Source organism: Trichosurus vulpecula, chromosome 1, assembly GCF_011100635.1.
Source record: "Trichosurus vulpecula isolate mTriVul1 chromosome 1, mTriVul1.pri, whole genome shotgun sequence".
Taxonomy (NCBI): Eukaryota; Metazoa; Chordata; class Mammalia; order Diprotodontia; family Phalangeridae; genus Trichosurus; species Trichosurus vulpecula.
In genome coordinates, this window is record NC_050573.1 from 225,761,626 (window position 1) to 225,777,655 (window position 16,030).

The 16,030-nt window shown below is 36.2% G+C and overlaps 1 protein-coding gene across 1 annotated transcript in view; it reads left to right on the forward strand.

The window, feature by feature from the left end:
• Positions 1-14,436, forward strand: part of AFG3L2 (AFG3 like matrix AAA peptidase subunit 2) — a 54,465-nt gene extending 40,029 nt beyond the window's left edge. Inside the window, exons 15-17 of the mRNA XM_036759084.1 lie at positions 5,350-5,550; positions 9,012-9,206; positions 13,523-14,436. Coding sequence (XP_036614979.1) covers positions 5,350-5,550; positions 9,012-9,206; positions 13,523-13,771 — 645 coding nt within the window. The 3' untranslated portion in view covers positions 13,772-14,436. The remainder of the gene's footprint in view (positions 1-5,349; positions 5,551-9,011; positions 9,207-13,522) is intronic.
• The last annotated feature ends 1,594 nt before the right edge of the window (positions 14,437-16,030 follow it).

Genomic DNA, 16,030 nt, shown 5'->3' on the forward strand with positions numbered 1-16,030 from the left:
AGTGAGATTGTCAACCCCTTAACGTTGCTTTTCTTAGTAAAGCAGATCAAAAGAATCTGGGCTTTGGCAGCATTCTTGTTGTTGGGCTTGTGTTGGTCTTTCATCCCCACAACTGATGCTAGCCGGATTGTTGAAACAAAAGGCTGTATAAGGAGGTGCCACCTGAGCTGTGCTTTGAAGAAAGATAGGAATTCTTTGAAGTGGTTGTGAGGACAGAGGGCATTCCAGACACTGTTTCTGCAAAAACATTTGAAGCTAGGCCCAGGAAACTGTAGCTTAGGAAATTTTGGTACAACTTTGCCTGGGCCTGGGCAGTTTTTTACGTATTTCTAATTATCCTATACTGGTGTATTATTTCTTAACTTTTATATCCTATTTTCCCCTTGTAAATAAAAACTAAAATAAAGCACATCATTGTGCTTTAGAGAGTATAACAACTAAAGAAGGGGAAAAAGTAATTGCTAGAACTGGGCACTAAGAAATTATGTTAATGATAGAAGTAGGAGAAGAAAAAATAATTAAAGGTCAGGAGTACTATAAAACAGAAACCAAGGGAAACATTGAAATACTAAAAAAAATATCGAGGGAGGATGGGGGAAATGTTGATTTGTAACCAAGAGGAAATATGATGGGTTTTGGAAGAGAGTAATGATGTTCCCCATCCTTTTTTGCTACGTGTTTGCTTTCCCCCTGCAGTTGTGGAGATTATTTTGTGTGTGTGAAGATCAGAAATAATAGATTGGTGGGTTTTAAGAGAGGGGAATAATATTTACTCACGTTTACATACCTTCTCATTTAATTCTCACAACAGTCCTTTGAGGTAGGCAGGACCTCCCACCTACCTGCTCTGAGAGCCTTCCCATATAACAAATAATATTTTTAAGACAAAAAAAGAAAAATGAGAGGAAAAAAATCAGCCTAACTTATCAATACATCAGGAAAAACTAGCCCCCTCCTACCTGTACAGTCTTCTTACATTTTACTCCCTACCATGTGTACTCTTTGATCCAGCGACACTAGTCTCCTGGCTGTTCCATGAGCAACACACTCCATCTCTTGGCTCCAGGAATTTTCTCTAGCTATTCTCCATGCCCTGGAATGCTCTTCCTCCTCCACCTAAACTACTGACTTCCCTGGTTTCCTTTAAGTCCCAGCTAAAATCCCACTTTCTACAGGAAACTTTTCCCCATCCCTCCTTAATTCCAATGCCTTCCTTCTGTCAAGTATTTCCTGTTTATCCTGTATATAGCTTTCATATTTGTTTGCATGTTGTCCCCCCATTAGAGCATAGGCTCCTGGAGGGCAAGAACTGTCTTTTTCCTTTTTTTGTATCTCTAGAGCTTAGCATGGTGTCTTGGCACCTTTTTGTTGTCGTTCAGTTGTTTCAGTCATGTTTGACTCTTCATTCAAGGTTTTCTTGGCAAAGATTCTGGAGTGGTTTGCCTTTTCCTTCCCAAGCTCGTTTTACAGATGAGGAAACTGAGGCAAACAGCTTTAAGTGACTGGTCCAGGGTTACCCAGCTAGTAAGTGTCTGAGGCCAGATTTGAATTCAGGTCTTCCTGATTCCAGGTCTGTCACTCTATCCATTGCACTATCTAGTTGCCCATCCGTCTGGCACCTAGTAGGCGCTTACTAAATGTTTATTGATTGATTGAAAAGTTTGAAAATATATATAGCCTCTTACCTCTGCAAAAGAGTGGGGGGAAAGGGGAACGTCTTCTCATATGTCTTCTTTCAAGTCATGCTTGTTCAGAGAATCATTTTTTAAAATATTTTTCCCCCAATTACATGTAAAGACACTTTTTTTTGTCTTTTCACTTTCATTTTTAAACAAATTTTGAGCTCTGTATTTTCTCTCTCCCCTCCTTCACACAGTAAGCAGTTTGATATAGGTAAATACTTGTTAAATCATGTAAAACGTTACTCTGTTAGTCATGTTGTGAAAGACACAGACCCAAAGGGGGGAAAAAACGAGAAAGTGAAAAATAGTATGCTTCGATCTGCATTCAGACTCCCATCATTTTTTTCTCTAGAGGTTCTAAATGAGCTCTGGCTGTTTAAGGTTTTTAAGGTAATCATTTTTCATCATGAGTCCTTTGGAACTGTCTTGGAATATTGTATTGCTGAGAATAGCTAAGTCATTCAGAGTTGATCATCATACAGTATTGCTGTTACTGTGTACTGTGTTCTCCTGGTTCTGCTCACTTTTCTTTGAATTAGTTCATGTCTTTCCAGGTTTCTCTGAAATCAGCCTGCTCATTATTTCTTATAGCACAGTAGTATTCCATTACAATCAGAGAATCATTCTTAAGATGTGAGGAGTGTGGTCCCCCCCAGGAGAAGGGGAAATGGGCCACAAGGAACAAGGAGGTACATGATGATCTAAGCATATTCTAAATCTCAAATAAGAACAGATGACTTTGAACTGCTTGAGTTTAGTATTAAGGATAAATACAGTGTTGCTAGTCTCTCTCTCATAGATGGCAATGCTAAGAAAGATTCTTTGGAAGTAAGAATTTTATTGTGGTAAAAGATGCAATACTAGGGATTTTGACCTTTGGTGACACCAAAGCGTAGAGCTTAACCCCATACTTGGGCAAACCTCAGCAAATACAGATTATTTCATATGCATATGTTACTCTTTCAGAAGAGGCACAATAAAATTATGATTAAAAAAAAGTTAAACCTATAAGACCCTCTCTAGCTCTAAATCTATGATTTTATGATCCTTGTTATCGAGAAAAATGATCGATGATATTTAGTGGCCAGCAGTATGTTTTAGTTCTGTTTAATGTAGTTTCAGTAACTTGATAATTAGAGAACAAGTAGACAGTGAATGTTATCACATGTACTGTCTTCCAGAAGTGTTCTGGGAAGTAATGTGAAAAAGTTATTTACATCCCTAGGGTGTGACCTAAGAAATTTGACTTGCTTTCCACAGATGTGGAATAGTGTTATTTGTGAGGTATATTAAAAATACGTACTGAAACCTTAAACAGCCAGAACTCATTTAATTGGAATCCTCAAGTAATCGGAATTCCTCTTCCTACCTCCAACCTCAGCCCCACCCTCAAACTTTTAGGAAAAAAAAAGAAAGCAAAAGCAAAAGAAAGTGGTATTAGGGATTTAATTCACATGATATTTATCCTTCAGTCGATATGTATTCAACATAACCTCCTACTTTTATGATACTGTTTGGTTGGGTAACTGTGATCCCAAAGCACTTCAAGATTCTGAATCATCCAAGAAGGATTGGATTTTCTTCAGTATATCATACTCACAGAGGCAAGAAACCACAAATATATTTTACAAAGATTTTAAAAATTAAATTAATTTTTTTAATGAACAAAAATTTTCTTTCCCTTTCACCTTACTCCCTTTTACCTTCCTCCATACCCCATTGAAAAATAAAGAAAAACTAAAGCTTTATAACATATATGCATACTCAAAGCAAGTTCCCCCATTGGCCATGTCTAAAAAATGTTTATGTCTCTCTTTTTTCAGGGGGGAAGGCAGGGCAATTGGGGTTAAGTGACTTGCCCAAGGTCACACAGGTAGTATGTGTCAAGTGTCTGAGGCTGGATTTGAATTCAGGTCCTCCTGACTCCAGGGCCGGTGCTCTGCTCACTGCACCGCCTAGCTGCCTCTGTTTATCTCTTTTAACACACTGAATCTACCACCCCTCTGTCAGGATGCAGTTAGCATGTTTCAGTTTGGATTATTGGGAATTGTGGTTGATCATTATGTTTATCAGACTTCTTGGCTTTCAGAGTTGTTTGTCTTTACACACTCTGCATCATGGTGTTCATACATGTTTAACCAGGTTTCTCTGAAACTATCCCCTTCATTGTTTCTTACAGAACAGTAGTATTCTGTTACATCCATATACCATAATTTGTTCAACCTTTCCCTAATTTATGGGCATCCCCTTAGTTTCCATTTTTTTTCTAGCACAAAAAGAGTTATTGGAAATATTTTTATATACATAGATTATTTTCCTTTTTCTTTAATCTCTTTGTGGTATAGGCCTAATAATGGTGTCAGAAGGTATGTACAGTTTAGTAGATTTTAGGGGCATAGTTCTAAGGTACTTTTCAGAATGGCTGTACTAATTCACAGTTTTACCAGCACTGCATTAATGTTTTGCCACAGTCCCTCAAATATTTGTCATTTTCCCATTTTGTTAACTTTGTCAATCTGATGTGTGTGAGTTGGAATCTTAGAAATGTTTTAATTTGCATTTCTCTTTGTAAGGATTTTTAAAAGCAAAGCAGGGCTTTCTTGTAAATACTGGTAAAATTTAGTTAGCATGAGCCTACTATTATCAAATCATTTCAGTTAATTAAGATTTTACCACATAATGTTGTCACAGATATTAAAAATAATCCTTAGCTTCCCATAATGTTCATTATTTGTACAGGCAACCTTGCATAGGAATTGAGAACAAAATCCAAATAGACTAGAGAGATTGATTTTAGGGTACATAAATAAATTAAGGCGAAAGACATTTCTATATGTTTATATGTGTTCTCCAGAACAACATGTCAGTTACAGTAGTATGTGATCTTAGCTATAAGAGAGTATGGTGTTAGGAAGAAAAGGCAGGCATTTCAGCCCAAAAATTGTAGGAGCATAGATGAGCATCCTCTCCCCTCCCCAACCCTGCATTCATGCACAGCTGGCATTGGTATCCTTGTAAGGTTAAGGGATCTGGAAGAATACTCCTGCCTCCAACATATTGGGGGGACCCTCTATAACAGATTTATAAGAGAATCAGAAGTACAGAATGAAAAAGGTATAGCTAAGTTGTGATCTCTCCCTTAGAGGGAGTACTCAAATTAGTGAGAAGACAAACAATAGAAATATTGAACTATGTGTGACATTTCCAAGTAGATTGCCATTTTTTCCCAGAAGAGTGTGCAATGATACCTGTAATGTGTACATTTCAAACTTTCCTAGTTAAATGAGGCCTGCATAATTTTTGATGAGCCTTTAGGGGAGCATCCAAAAAAGATCACTGAATACCTAAGGTGTCTTGAATCACTGGCACATTTTACAAAGCAGAGTGATGGTTCAAATTGTGTTGTTAAAGAAAACAAGAATAAAAACCATTAAATGGCCCTAATATGGAGTGAATACAAAAGAAAACTCATGACTGCTTAAAAGCTGTCAATGACTTTACTTGCAGCAATATAACTATAAAAGGTAGATGGATTTATTTGGTTCTTATATGTGTTTTCATTTTTTTCATAAAGAGGAGACTTTGAAATCTGTTTTTCTGTAGGGAAATGTTTGTTAAATTCATCATGCTGTAGAGTGTTTAACATGTCTGTTTCTTACTTTCAAAGGTATCCATCATACCACGTGGAAAAGGTTTGGGTTATGCTCAGTATTTACCCAAAGAGCAATACCTTTATACCAAAGAACAGCTTTTGGATAGGATGTGTATGACTTTGGGAGGACGTGTGTCGGAAGAAATCTTTTTCGGAAGAATTACAACTGGTGCTCAAGATGACTTGAGGAAAGTAACTCAGAGCGCATATGCACAAGTACGTGTTTGAAATAGGATTTCTCTCCTTAAATTGTGTATGAAATTGACATTTATGAGATGATCTTTTGATTAGGTTTTTTAGCTATGTAGTTAAACCTGTGAATATTTGGGTCAAAATGTATTTTGTAAAGGAGAATGGTTTCATTTCAAAAATCAAAACTTGTGGCCTGATAAGTACAAAGGAGAAAAAGAGAAATTTGGTAGGTAACTTAGATTATACTTAAAACAGATTTGTCTTTTTTGGTCTGATACAGTTGTTACCTTAACAGTTAAATTATTTTAGAAAATTGTGTAAATGGCAACATTAATGATATTAACTTATTCATTTTGATTCCCCACTGTTAATTGTAAATTGTGTTTCTCCCTGTAACTAGTTTGGCTTTTCATTTGATTTAGTCTTTGGGTCTGTATATGTTAACTATTGATATTAATTTTTTATCTCTGATACATTTCAGCATAATATAGTTTGTCTATTTATCTCTCTTAATTGCATCTATTTTTCCTCTTGCTTTGTCTGACATCAGGATTGCTACCACTGCTTTTTTTTTTTTAGTTCAGAGGAAGTTTAATAGATTTTGTTCTAGCCCCTTATTTTACACCATTCCCCCCTGCCTTATGAATGTTTATGTTTAAAATGTGTTTCTTATAAGTGATGCTTTCTAATCCATTCTGCTATATATACTCTTTCTTTTTATGGGTGAGTTCATCCCATTCACATTCATATTTCTCATTAATTGTGTATTTCTCTCCATCTCCATACATATGTTTTTCCTCTCTTTGCTCTCTACCCCTTTTACATAGAAGAAGAGAAGCATGGAACAAGAATTTATTCAGCAGAAGCAGATGTAATCGGCTTCTGCTTCCCTACCTTTCTTTTCTTTGGGTCCAGACCCAATTAGAGATTCTTAATCCTTTCTTTTCTTTTAAACCACTCTTAAGCATCCACCCTCTGAAGTTACAGTGTGTTTTATTTGTGATTAATTCCTCACTGAATCTATCCTCCCTCTTTCTTCTCTCTCCTTTTTCCCTGTTGAATTAAACATATTTCTACACTTAACTCAGTATGCATGTATTCTACTCTCCTTCAACCAGTTCAGATGAAAGTGAGGTTCATGTTTTTCCTTCCATCCCTTCCTCCTAGTTTGTAAAGCCTTTTATATTCTGCCATTATGTGAAATAACCCCTCCCATCCCTTTTTCCCTCTTTCTTCCTTAGTATATTCCTTTTCAGCTCCCTTTCCTTTCTTTTAAAATAATCAAAATATAACAAAATTGCTTCCACAGCCTTTGTCTTATTTAACTCCCTCTAATCCCCGATGGTTTTAGGGTATTAAGGGGACATTATATATGTATTTATATATGTATATATATATATATATATATATATTCCCACTATTAGAATGTAAAACACTTCATCCTTGTTTAGTCCCTTCTGATTGCTCACTCATATTTACCATTTGTGTTTCTATTGATTCTCATGTTTGTATTTCACAGTTTCTGCCCAGCTCTATTCTTTTCAGCAGGAATTGTTAGAAGACCTGTTGGATTAAAGATTCATTTTTTTCTTCCAATTATACTTAGTTTCTTGTAGGACCCTGACTGTAGTTCCTTAGTACTTGAACTCTTTCTTTACGGCTGTTTAGCAGTATTTTTTCTTGGACTTGAAAGTTCTGGATTTTGTCTATGATATTCCTCAGAGTTTTCATTGTGGGTTTTCTTTCAGGACGTGACTGGCAGTTTTTATTTTCAGTTTGGCCTCTGCTTTTAGGAGATCAGAGCAGTTTTTTTTTTTCATGATTTCTTGAAATATGATGACCTGGCTCTTTTTTTTTTCTTTTGGTCATAGCTTTCACATAATCTGATGGTTCTCAAATTATCTCTCCTTGGTCCATTTTTCCAGATCATTTTTTTTTTAAATAAGATACTTCTTTTTCTGTTTTTTTTTTCAGTCTTTTGATTTCATTTTAGTATTTCCTTTTTTTTCTGATAGAGTCATTAACTTCTATTTCGTTTATTCTAATTTTTAAGGAGTGTTTTTGTGGGTAAAGTTTTACATCTCTTGTACTAAGCTTTGTGTTCTTCTTTTAGTCTTTCCTACAAAGTCTTTCCAATTTTTTTTTCCTTTCCACTCTCATTTATAAAGTAATTTTTAAATTCTTGTTTTATTTCTTCCAGGAATTGTAGTGGACCCTTGTCTACCCTATGTTTTTCTTTGAGGTTTTGCTCGTACATGTTTTGAAGTCATTTGCTTTTTCTGGGTTTGCATCTTGGGCATCCTTAGCATCATAGTAACTTTATTGTGGGAATCTTTTTTTTTTTTAAAATTAATTTGTTCTTACTTCTCCAGTTGGGACTTTGTATTAAGACCAGACTCAGCACATTTCCATCAGGGTAATGTCTAGGCCTCTTCTCATCCTGATTTTCCTTCTTTGGGGTCTTGCTGTTGTTTTCTCTAGGTTTTGAGTGGTGTGTTCTTCAAGAATCTCAGGAGAGCTTCAGGCCAAGAAGTGGAAAATATTCAATGCACTCAAAATGATCTGATCCCTTTTAATTATATAGTGCCTTCCTCAGTTGATTATTTTCAGCTTCTTGTTTTTACATAATTGTGTTCATGTTGTTTCCTCCATTAAACTGAGCTCCTTGAGAGCAAAACTGTCTTTTACTTTTCTTTGTATTCCCTGCACTTCCCACAGTGCCTGGCACATAGTTTGTGTTTAATAAATGTTTATTGACTAACTGAGCTAAGCTGTCTTCTTCCTCCCTGTTCAAAGATTTGCAAGCTTGTGATTCCATTTTGGCTCTAAGGGACAAAGCTTTTTGCCCACCTTTGGCAGGAGTTCCAGTGGATTGCTGCTGGCTTCAGCTATGTCAGTTAGCTGATTCAAAACAACACAAGTATGAGCTCCCTACCCTGCTTACTCAGCTGTAGGCTTCATATCAAATCTGGGGATAGAATCTAAGATCCCATTCTAGCCTAGGTTCAGAACCACCCAGCCACTACTGGCTTCTGTTCTTACTCCTTGCCTAGTACACATCCTCAAATCTGTGATTATTCCTTGCTCTGATATACAACTGTACGTAGGCCATTTCTAGGCACAGGTTCCCTCCCAAATCTGTATTGGATCTCTGAACTGGCTCTGAGGGGGAAGCAACCTAACTTCCAGTTGAATTCTTTTCCTGCTCCCTGAACAGTGTGATTTGTGATCACTTCTTGTCTGAGTATGTAGCTAGCTACAGTCCTCATTTTGTTCCACAGGCTGAAAGGCTCTGGGTAGCAGACTCATGGCTAGACCCTGTCCTTAATGCCTGCCGACTTGTCTCCCTCCTTATAGATCTTGATTAGATTAGTTGTGGGAAAGAGCTAGGCTGTACTACTTTCTCCTATTTCATCATTTTTGCTGGTCTCAAAAGTATATGCATTGAGAGGCAAGTCACTAAGATATTTGTTCTTCTGTTTTAGATTGTTCAGTTTGGTATGAATGAAAAAGTGGGACAGATTTCCTTTGACCTGCCACGACAAGGAGACATGGTATTGGAGAAACCATATAGTGAAGCTACTGCAAGACTGATAGATGATGAAGTACGGATACTTATAAACGATGCTTATAAACGGACAGTGGCTCTTCTTACAGAGAAAAAAGCTGAAGTAGAAAAGGTGGGTGTTTCATGAACCAATGCTTCTGAAAAGTTTTACCAAAAATTAAAGCAACAAACTGAATATTTATCTTCCTTAGATGAAGAAAGGTATAACTGTACATTTTATACTTGTGTTATATATGTATGCAAATGTGTGTAGAGAGAAAGTGTCATTTATATGGGAAGCTTGTTCTGTAAAGAAATGTTCAAGGAGGAGGAGGTAAGAAGGGGGAAGTTATAGCTAGCCTCTAGACCTGTGTCTTTGAGGTGCCAGTTCTCAGCCTGATCTGGAATTCAAGCTTATCAGAGAATAAGGAGAATATTGAGATATTTGGTGTTCAGCTGTTCTATCCCCCTTTCCTCCTAGAATATGTATTTATGCCAAATTTTGAACCAGAACTGCTTAGGCTAAGGAAAGAGCAAGAGTAACTGAAATTTGCCTTCTTTCATTTATCTTCTTTATGTTCAAACAAAAATTGAAATATCCAGAGAGCAGACAAGAAAAATAGAATCCTTACAAATCACACCTTGTGTATGGTAGACACTTAGTTAATATGTGGTAAGTCAGTGTATTGAATAATTAGAACCTGAATAATCAAAAATTGACAGTGTAAGTTACATTTGAGGATGCATGTTTCTTCATTTTTATTAGTGTATTTGGTTTGATAGTCTCCTAAAATCATTTGTACATGAATTAAGAACTCTCAATTGATGTCTGGGTTTCACATATTTAGCAGATTTACTCTTTATCTACTATCTGTACGGATTTTTAAAAATATTCTCTTCACATTCATCAGATATTTATTAAGTGCCTGCTAATTGGTACTGGGGGAGATGGAAAAGTATAGGTAAAATTCAGTCTCTGACTTCATGGAGCTTACGTTTAATAGGAGGATATGACACATATACAGATAATTAGGCTGCAAGCAACATATGATAAGTACGTAATGGAGATATAAAGTGCCTTGTAAAGCCTGAAAGGAAATAGGCTGTTACTGATGGGACATCAGGGAAGAATTGCTTCTTAAAGGAGGTGACTTGAAGTTGGGTTTTCAAGACTAAAAAAGAATTTCATTAGGCCTGAATGTGGAGGTGGAGGGAGAAGATAATTCACTTTACTTTTTATGAGAGAGACAGGTAAATGAACAAACTAGTACTAGGGAATTGCTTTTGAAAGCAACTTCCAGATTGCTTTCCAGGTGATGGGGTCAAAAAAGCAATGAACAAGTCTATTTGAATAACTAATATGTGTCTTGCTCTGTGCTTGGTAATGTGGCGGTACAAAAAAGTAGCCTCTGCTCTCAGGGAGTAATACAGTCTAGAGGCAGAATGAACAAACCTGAAAATTTAGAGGACAATTAAGTATTAGACTATGTTGTAGTGATTATAAATATATTTGGAGTTCAGAGAAAGACATGATCATTGCACCTTGGAGGAGTAGAAAAGATTTCATGGAAAAGGTAGAACCTAATCTGACTCTTGAAAAAATGAGTAAGGTATAACTAAACAGGAAAAGAGAGAGATGATTCTGGTTTAAGGAACTCAGTGGATAAAAACATGTCATGAAACCTGAACCAGACAGAGGTTACCTTTTGGGACATAGGGGTAAATAAGATTATATAGTTAGGGTTGTGGCAGATTATAGAGGACTATGAAGTTCAGATAGAAAAATTTGGTGCAGTAGGGAGCCCATGGTAGATTTCTGAGCAAAGGAATGGCATAATAAAATAAAAGCAGTATATTAGATCAGTGTGATAGCAATATTTAAGCTGGATTAGAAGGAGAGAAGCTAGAAGCAAAGATCTTGGCTGAGAGACTTTTGCACTAATTAGGTGAGTGGTGGTGAAGGATAATGGCATGGGAGTTGAAAGGAAAAGACAAATCCAGGAAAGTTTTTGTAAAAAGAAATAACAGGATTTGATGACAGTTTGGATATGGTAGATAAAGAACTAAAGGGTTCAAGGGAAGTTCAAGTTTTCTAGCCTGGGAGATAGGAAGAATTGTACCAATGCTAGTGATACCAATGACCGAAATTGCTTAGTTGGGAAAATAAGTCAGTTTATGATAGCAATGATTAGTTCAGTTTTTGACATGTTGAATTTGAAGTGATATTAAAACATCCAAATGAAAATAGATGAGGTCAGATCTCAAGATAGAGATTTGGGAATGAAGCAAATGTTGGTGAAACCACAGTAGTTAGTGCATATAATGTCAATTATCTGGGCCTAGTGCCTCTCCTGAGCAGCACTGGCACATGTCCAACTGCCAGTAGACATTTCAAACTGGATGCCTTGAGTGTTTCTAAAATTCAGCATGTCCAAAATAGAGATCATTGTCTTTCTCCCCAAACTTAACCCTCTTCCTAACTTTCCTTTTTCTGTCAAAAGTTTCACTCGTCTTCCAATTTACCATGTTTGCAACCTTTGGTGTTATTTTTCAGTCTTCTCATCCCACGTAACTCATCAGTTGCCAAATCTTGTCTTATTTTCATCTACAATGTCACTCATCTGTCCCATTATCTCTACCCACAAATCCACAACCCTAGTTTAGGGGTTTTATTACTTGATAGCCTCCTAATGGTCTCCGTTCCTTCAAGTCAACCTCAACACACTTACCAGAGTGATTTCTTAAAGTGCTAGTCTGACCGTGTAATTTATTTTATTAATTTCTATATTTTATTTTATTTATTTTTCGTTTCCAACATTCACTTTTATAAAATTTTAAGTTCTAAATTTTTCTCCCTTCCCCCCTTCCTAAGATGACATGCAATCTGATATAGACTATACATATACAATCATATTAAACATGTTTCCACATTAGAAAGGAGAATCAGAACAAAAGGGGAAAACCACAAGAAAGAAAAAACAGAAGAAAATAGTATGCTTTGATCTTCATTCAGACTCCATAGTTCTTTCTCTGGGTATGGATAACATTTTCCATCATGAGTCTTTTGGAATTCTCTTAAATCATTTCATTGCTGAGAGGAGCTAAGTCTATCATAGTTTGACCATGTCATTTAAACTCAATAAACTCCACTGTATTATTATTACTTCTAGAAGGAAATGCACACTGTTTGGCTTTAAAAACCCTCTGCAGACTGGCCTCACCCTTCTTACATCCTGGAGTCCAAGTCTGTGGCCTTCTTTCTGTTCCTTATAACACCATCTCACTCCTCTGTGCCTGTGCACTGGTTGTCCTCCTCCCTATGTACTCTCTCCTCACTTCTACCTTTTAGAATCTGTTTTCTCCAAAGTTTAGTTGAAGTGCCATATTCTACATGAAGTCCTTTCTATTACTTTTCCCCAGCTGTTAGCACCCTCCCTCAAAAAAAATTTATTTCGTGAATACTTAACTACATACATGTTATCTCACCTGATAGAATGTAAGCCCCTTGCAGGGAGGTACTTAATTCATTTTGTCTCTGTATCACCCCCCCCCCAATGCCTAGTATTATGCTTAATAGTGGCACTTAATAAATGCTTCCTAATTAATTGCTGATTGAGGACTATCTTGGATAACCCATACACAGATTTTATAAGCTCTGTATAGATTATAAGCTCTTGGGGACAGAGATTGTGTTCTCTACATCTTTGTGTAAGACATCATGGTACTTCACACCTAACAGATATTCAGCAAATGTTTGTTGGATGAGTTAATCCCACTTTCCTGCACCTTTTAAGTCTATAATGTAATAACTGCTATTCCTAACAATGACTCTCATGCACTACATGTACCAGAGTACTTTCCAAGTCACGAAAGAGGGGTCAGATTATGAAATACGGTTTAGCATTATATTACCTTGTGGCACTCATTTTTTAAAAATCTGTTAATGTATATACATATAGTATACCTATAAATACACATACATATATATTTATGTAAACTATATTTGTGTCTGTGTGTGTGTGTGTGTGTGTGTGTGTGTGTGTGTACATGTAGACACACTCTTGATACAGTTTTCTAGAACACCTAATTTCTCAACGTTCTGGACAAATGAGATGATTATGCCAATATGTAATTATGAATTCCATATGGTAGAGGAAACATCTTTAATACTTGCTCTTAGTTTCTGCAAATCTTACAATAACAGTAAGTGCTGTCACTTATAAAAAATAATGAAGGCTGTGGTATTCTCAAGCAAAACATAGATGGCATTAAAAATTACAGAGTAGTTGATGATTACAAACTTAGTTTAATTTAGTCCTTGTTGTAGTACTAGCAGTCTGAACCAAACCTGCTTAAATGTTTTCACCTGCACATTATTAAATGATCTGGAATAATCTTATACTGTGTTCCCCTGGTGTATGTATTTAATAGAAGTTGTTCCTGTTTCAGGTTGCTCTTCGACTGTTAGAAAAGGAAGTATTAGCTAAGTCTGATATGGTTGAACTTTTGGGCCCCAGACCCTTTGCAGAAAAATCTACCTATGAAGATTTTGTAGAGGGTACTGGAAGCTTAGATGAGGACACCTCTCTTCCAGAAGGACTCAAAGACTGGAACAAAGATCGTGAAAAGGAGAAGGAGAAAGAGGAACCACCAGATGACAAGACAGTAAAACAGATCAAAGGAGAGATACCATTTTAATTTCACTTTGTCTTGTGTTATCAGTTTGCACAGTACTTCAACTTTGGCTTTGTCAGATCAATGAAATCCAGCATTTGGTTAGGTTAGTTTTAACCTACTACTTACCCAAAGGTTGAAATGATAACAAAAAAGAAATCTGTGATTTGTATACAAGGCAGGCACTTTATCTCTAGGCCTCAGAAGTCATTGTCAGTGGTGATGGTCTGGCTTCCTGCTCACACCAAAGGAGGACTAACAGAGGAGAAATCAATTTCAGTAGAGTTGATTGGGAAGATTCTTGGACTGTGCCAAGCTCTAGTCTCTATTCTGTTCCTAGGAAACATGTGCCTGAACATGTTGAGTATTATTAATTGATTTATAAAACTTTGCAGTACAGTCAATTTTTTCCTCTCACAAACCCACCCAACCCTTAATTCACTCTCATTATCATTCAATGGTTCCCCTTATGTCTGCACAAAGAAGATAGACTGTGAAATGAATTGAACACCTAATGAGGAAAACATTCTAATTTGATGTAGTATTTTTTTAAAATTCAGATCATTTGTTGTGTTTTAATCAAAAGGTTTTCTACAGGGAGCTGTAAGATATTTAAAGTGTGAATGTATTGTGTAAATAAGGCTTCTTTGAAATAAAAAATAAACTATGTACAATGTCCTTTTTTTGAACACAGATTTGTTTACTTTAAGAAAATATACTTCTAGGAAATTTAACTCCGGGGATGGATGATCTTTATTAGAGAAGGCTCTTTCATATGAAATCTTGACATTAGCATCCTATTCTCTTCATCTTACTTTTATAATAAATATTGATAAAGTTTCTGGTGCCCATGGGAAATTTTCTAAATGAAACTGATATAGTCCAGTTTACTAATGCTTCCTGTTAGGAACTCATTTGTTAACTCATCAGTTAGTTTCAACAGAACGTGGAATAGCACACCCTTTTTTAGAGACAAGGAGTCAAGCCTGGATTAGTTCAATTTTTATATGCCTGTTAATACTTATTTAGGTCTTAGCATCATGCCCATCATGCTGATGTTGAAGGTCATTCATAGTTTTTCTAGTTCTGCAGATTTTTTCATAAAATGGTCAGAACTAAAATTCTAAGCTCTTCTGTTAAATGTCCTGGTCTGTAAAATAGAGAAACTTCCAATTAAGTTTTCTAAGAGGCTAAGTCTGGAGCATTTTAAAGTGCTTGTAAAAAGCTATATGTGGAACAATTTACTTTTTAAATGTATTTTAAATTCAACTTATGTTTATTTTAAACAAAATTAACAAATTTTCTATGTCCTTAGTAAATGAGTAAGATTTTAATGTCACCTTTGAAAATTCATCAAAGGAAGAACAACTTAGCACAGTGATTTTTTTCAACCTTTTGAGATTGTGGGAAGAGACCTGTGGAATTCCTGGCAAGGCATTTGGGCTTGAAGGTGATTCTTAAGTGAGCAAGCATGTATACTATGACTACTCTCTCAAGAAATGTCTAGAGAGGTCTTGTGGACTCCTAGAGTTCCATGGTGACAACCACTGGTCCAGTGAACATAGCAGAGGAATAAGTCTAGTATCCTGAGTTTATTCTCAGTTCTTAGATTATACAACTCCTCTGGGCCTCAATTTCATTGTTTGTGAAATGAAGGCATGTAGCGGAAAACAAAATGGATTTATAAGAGAACGTGGGTTTGAATTACTATTTTCTATTTATTGTTTGAACTTCATTTTCCTTTGCAAAATGAACTAGGTAATGTTAGCTCCCTTCCAACTCTAAATCTTATAGACCAGATCAAGGTTCTGTAAACTGTGGCCTTCAGACCAAATCCAACCTGCCACCTGTTTTTGTACATTAAAAAAAAAAAAAAACAAACTCAGTTTAAAATGTAAAAACCAGTCTTAACTCTTGGGCTAGGGGTGGGGAACCTGTGGCCTCAAGGCCCTCAAGTGCACTGAATTCAGTCAAAGGGCCACACTTGAAGACCTAGAGGGCCACATATGGCCTCAAGGCTGCAGGTTCCCCACTCGTCTTGGGCTGTAGTTTGCCAACCCTTGTAGTAGATCTTTTCAGTGTCTTTCAGTTCTTAAATTCTATGATTACATTTATATTATCAGTTATATTTTGAGGAAATAGTGAATTCCCATTATGTAAAGTAGTATTTCTTTGTATTTGTCCTAAAACTGTTGTCAAACTTTGCTGAGACATGGAAGCTACCAAAAATACTAGTTACTGTCTCCAAGATTCTCTGACTTGTTTGTAAGAATGGTTTCTCCC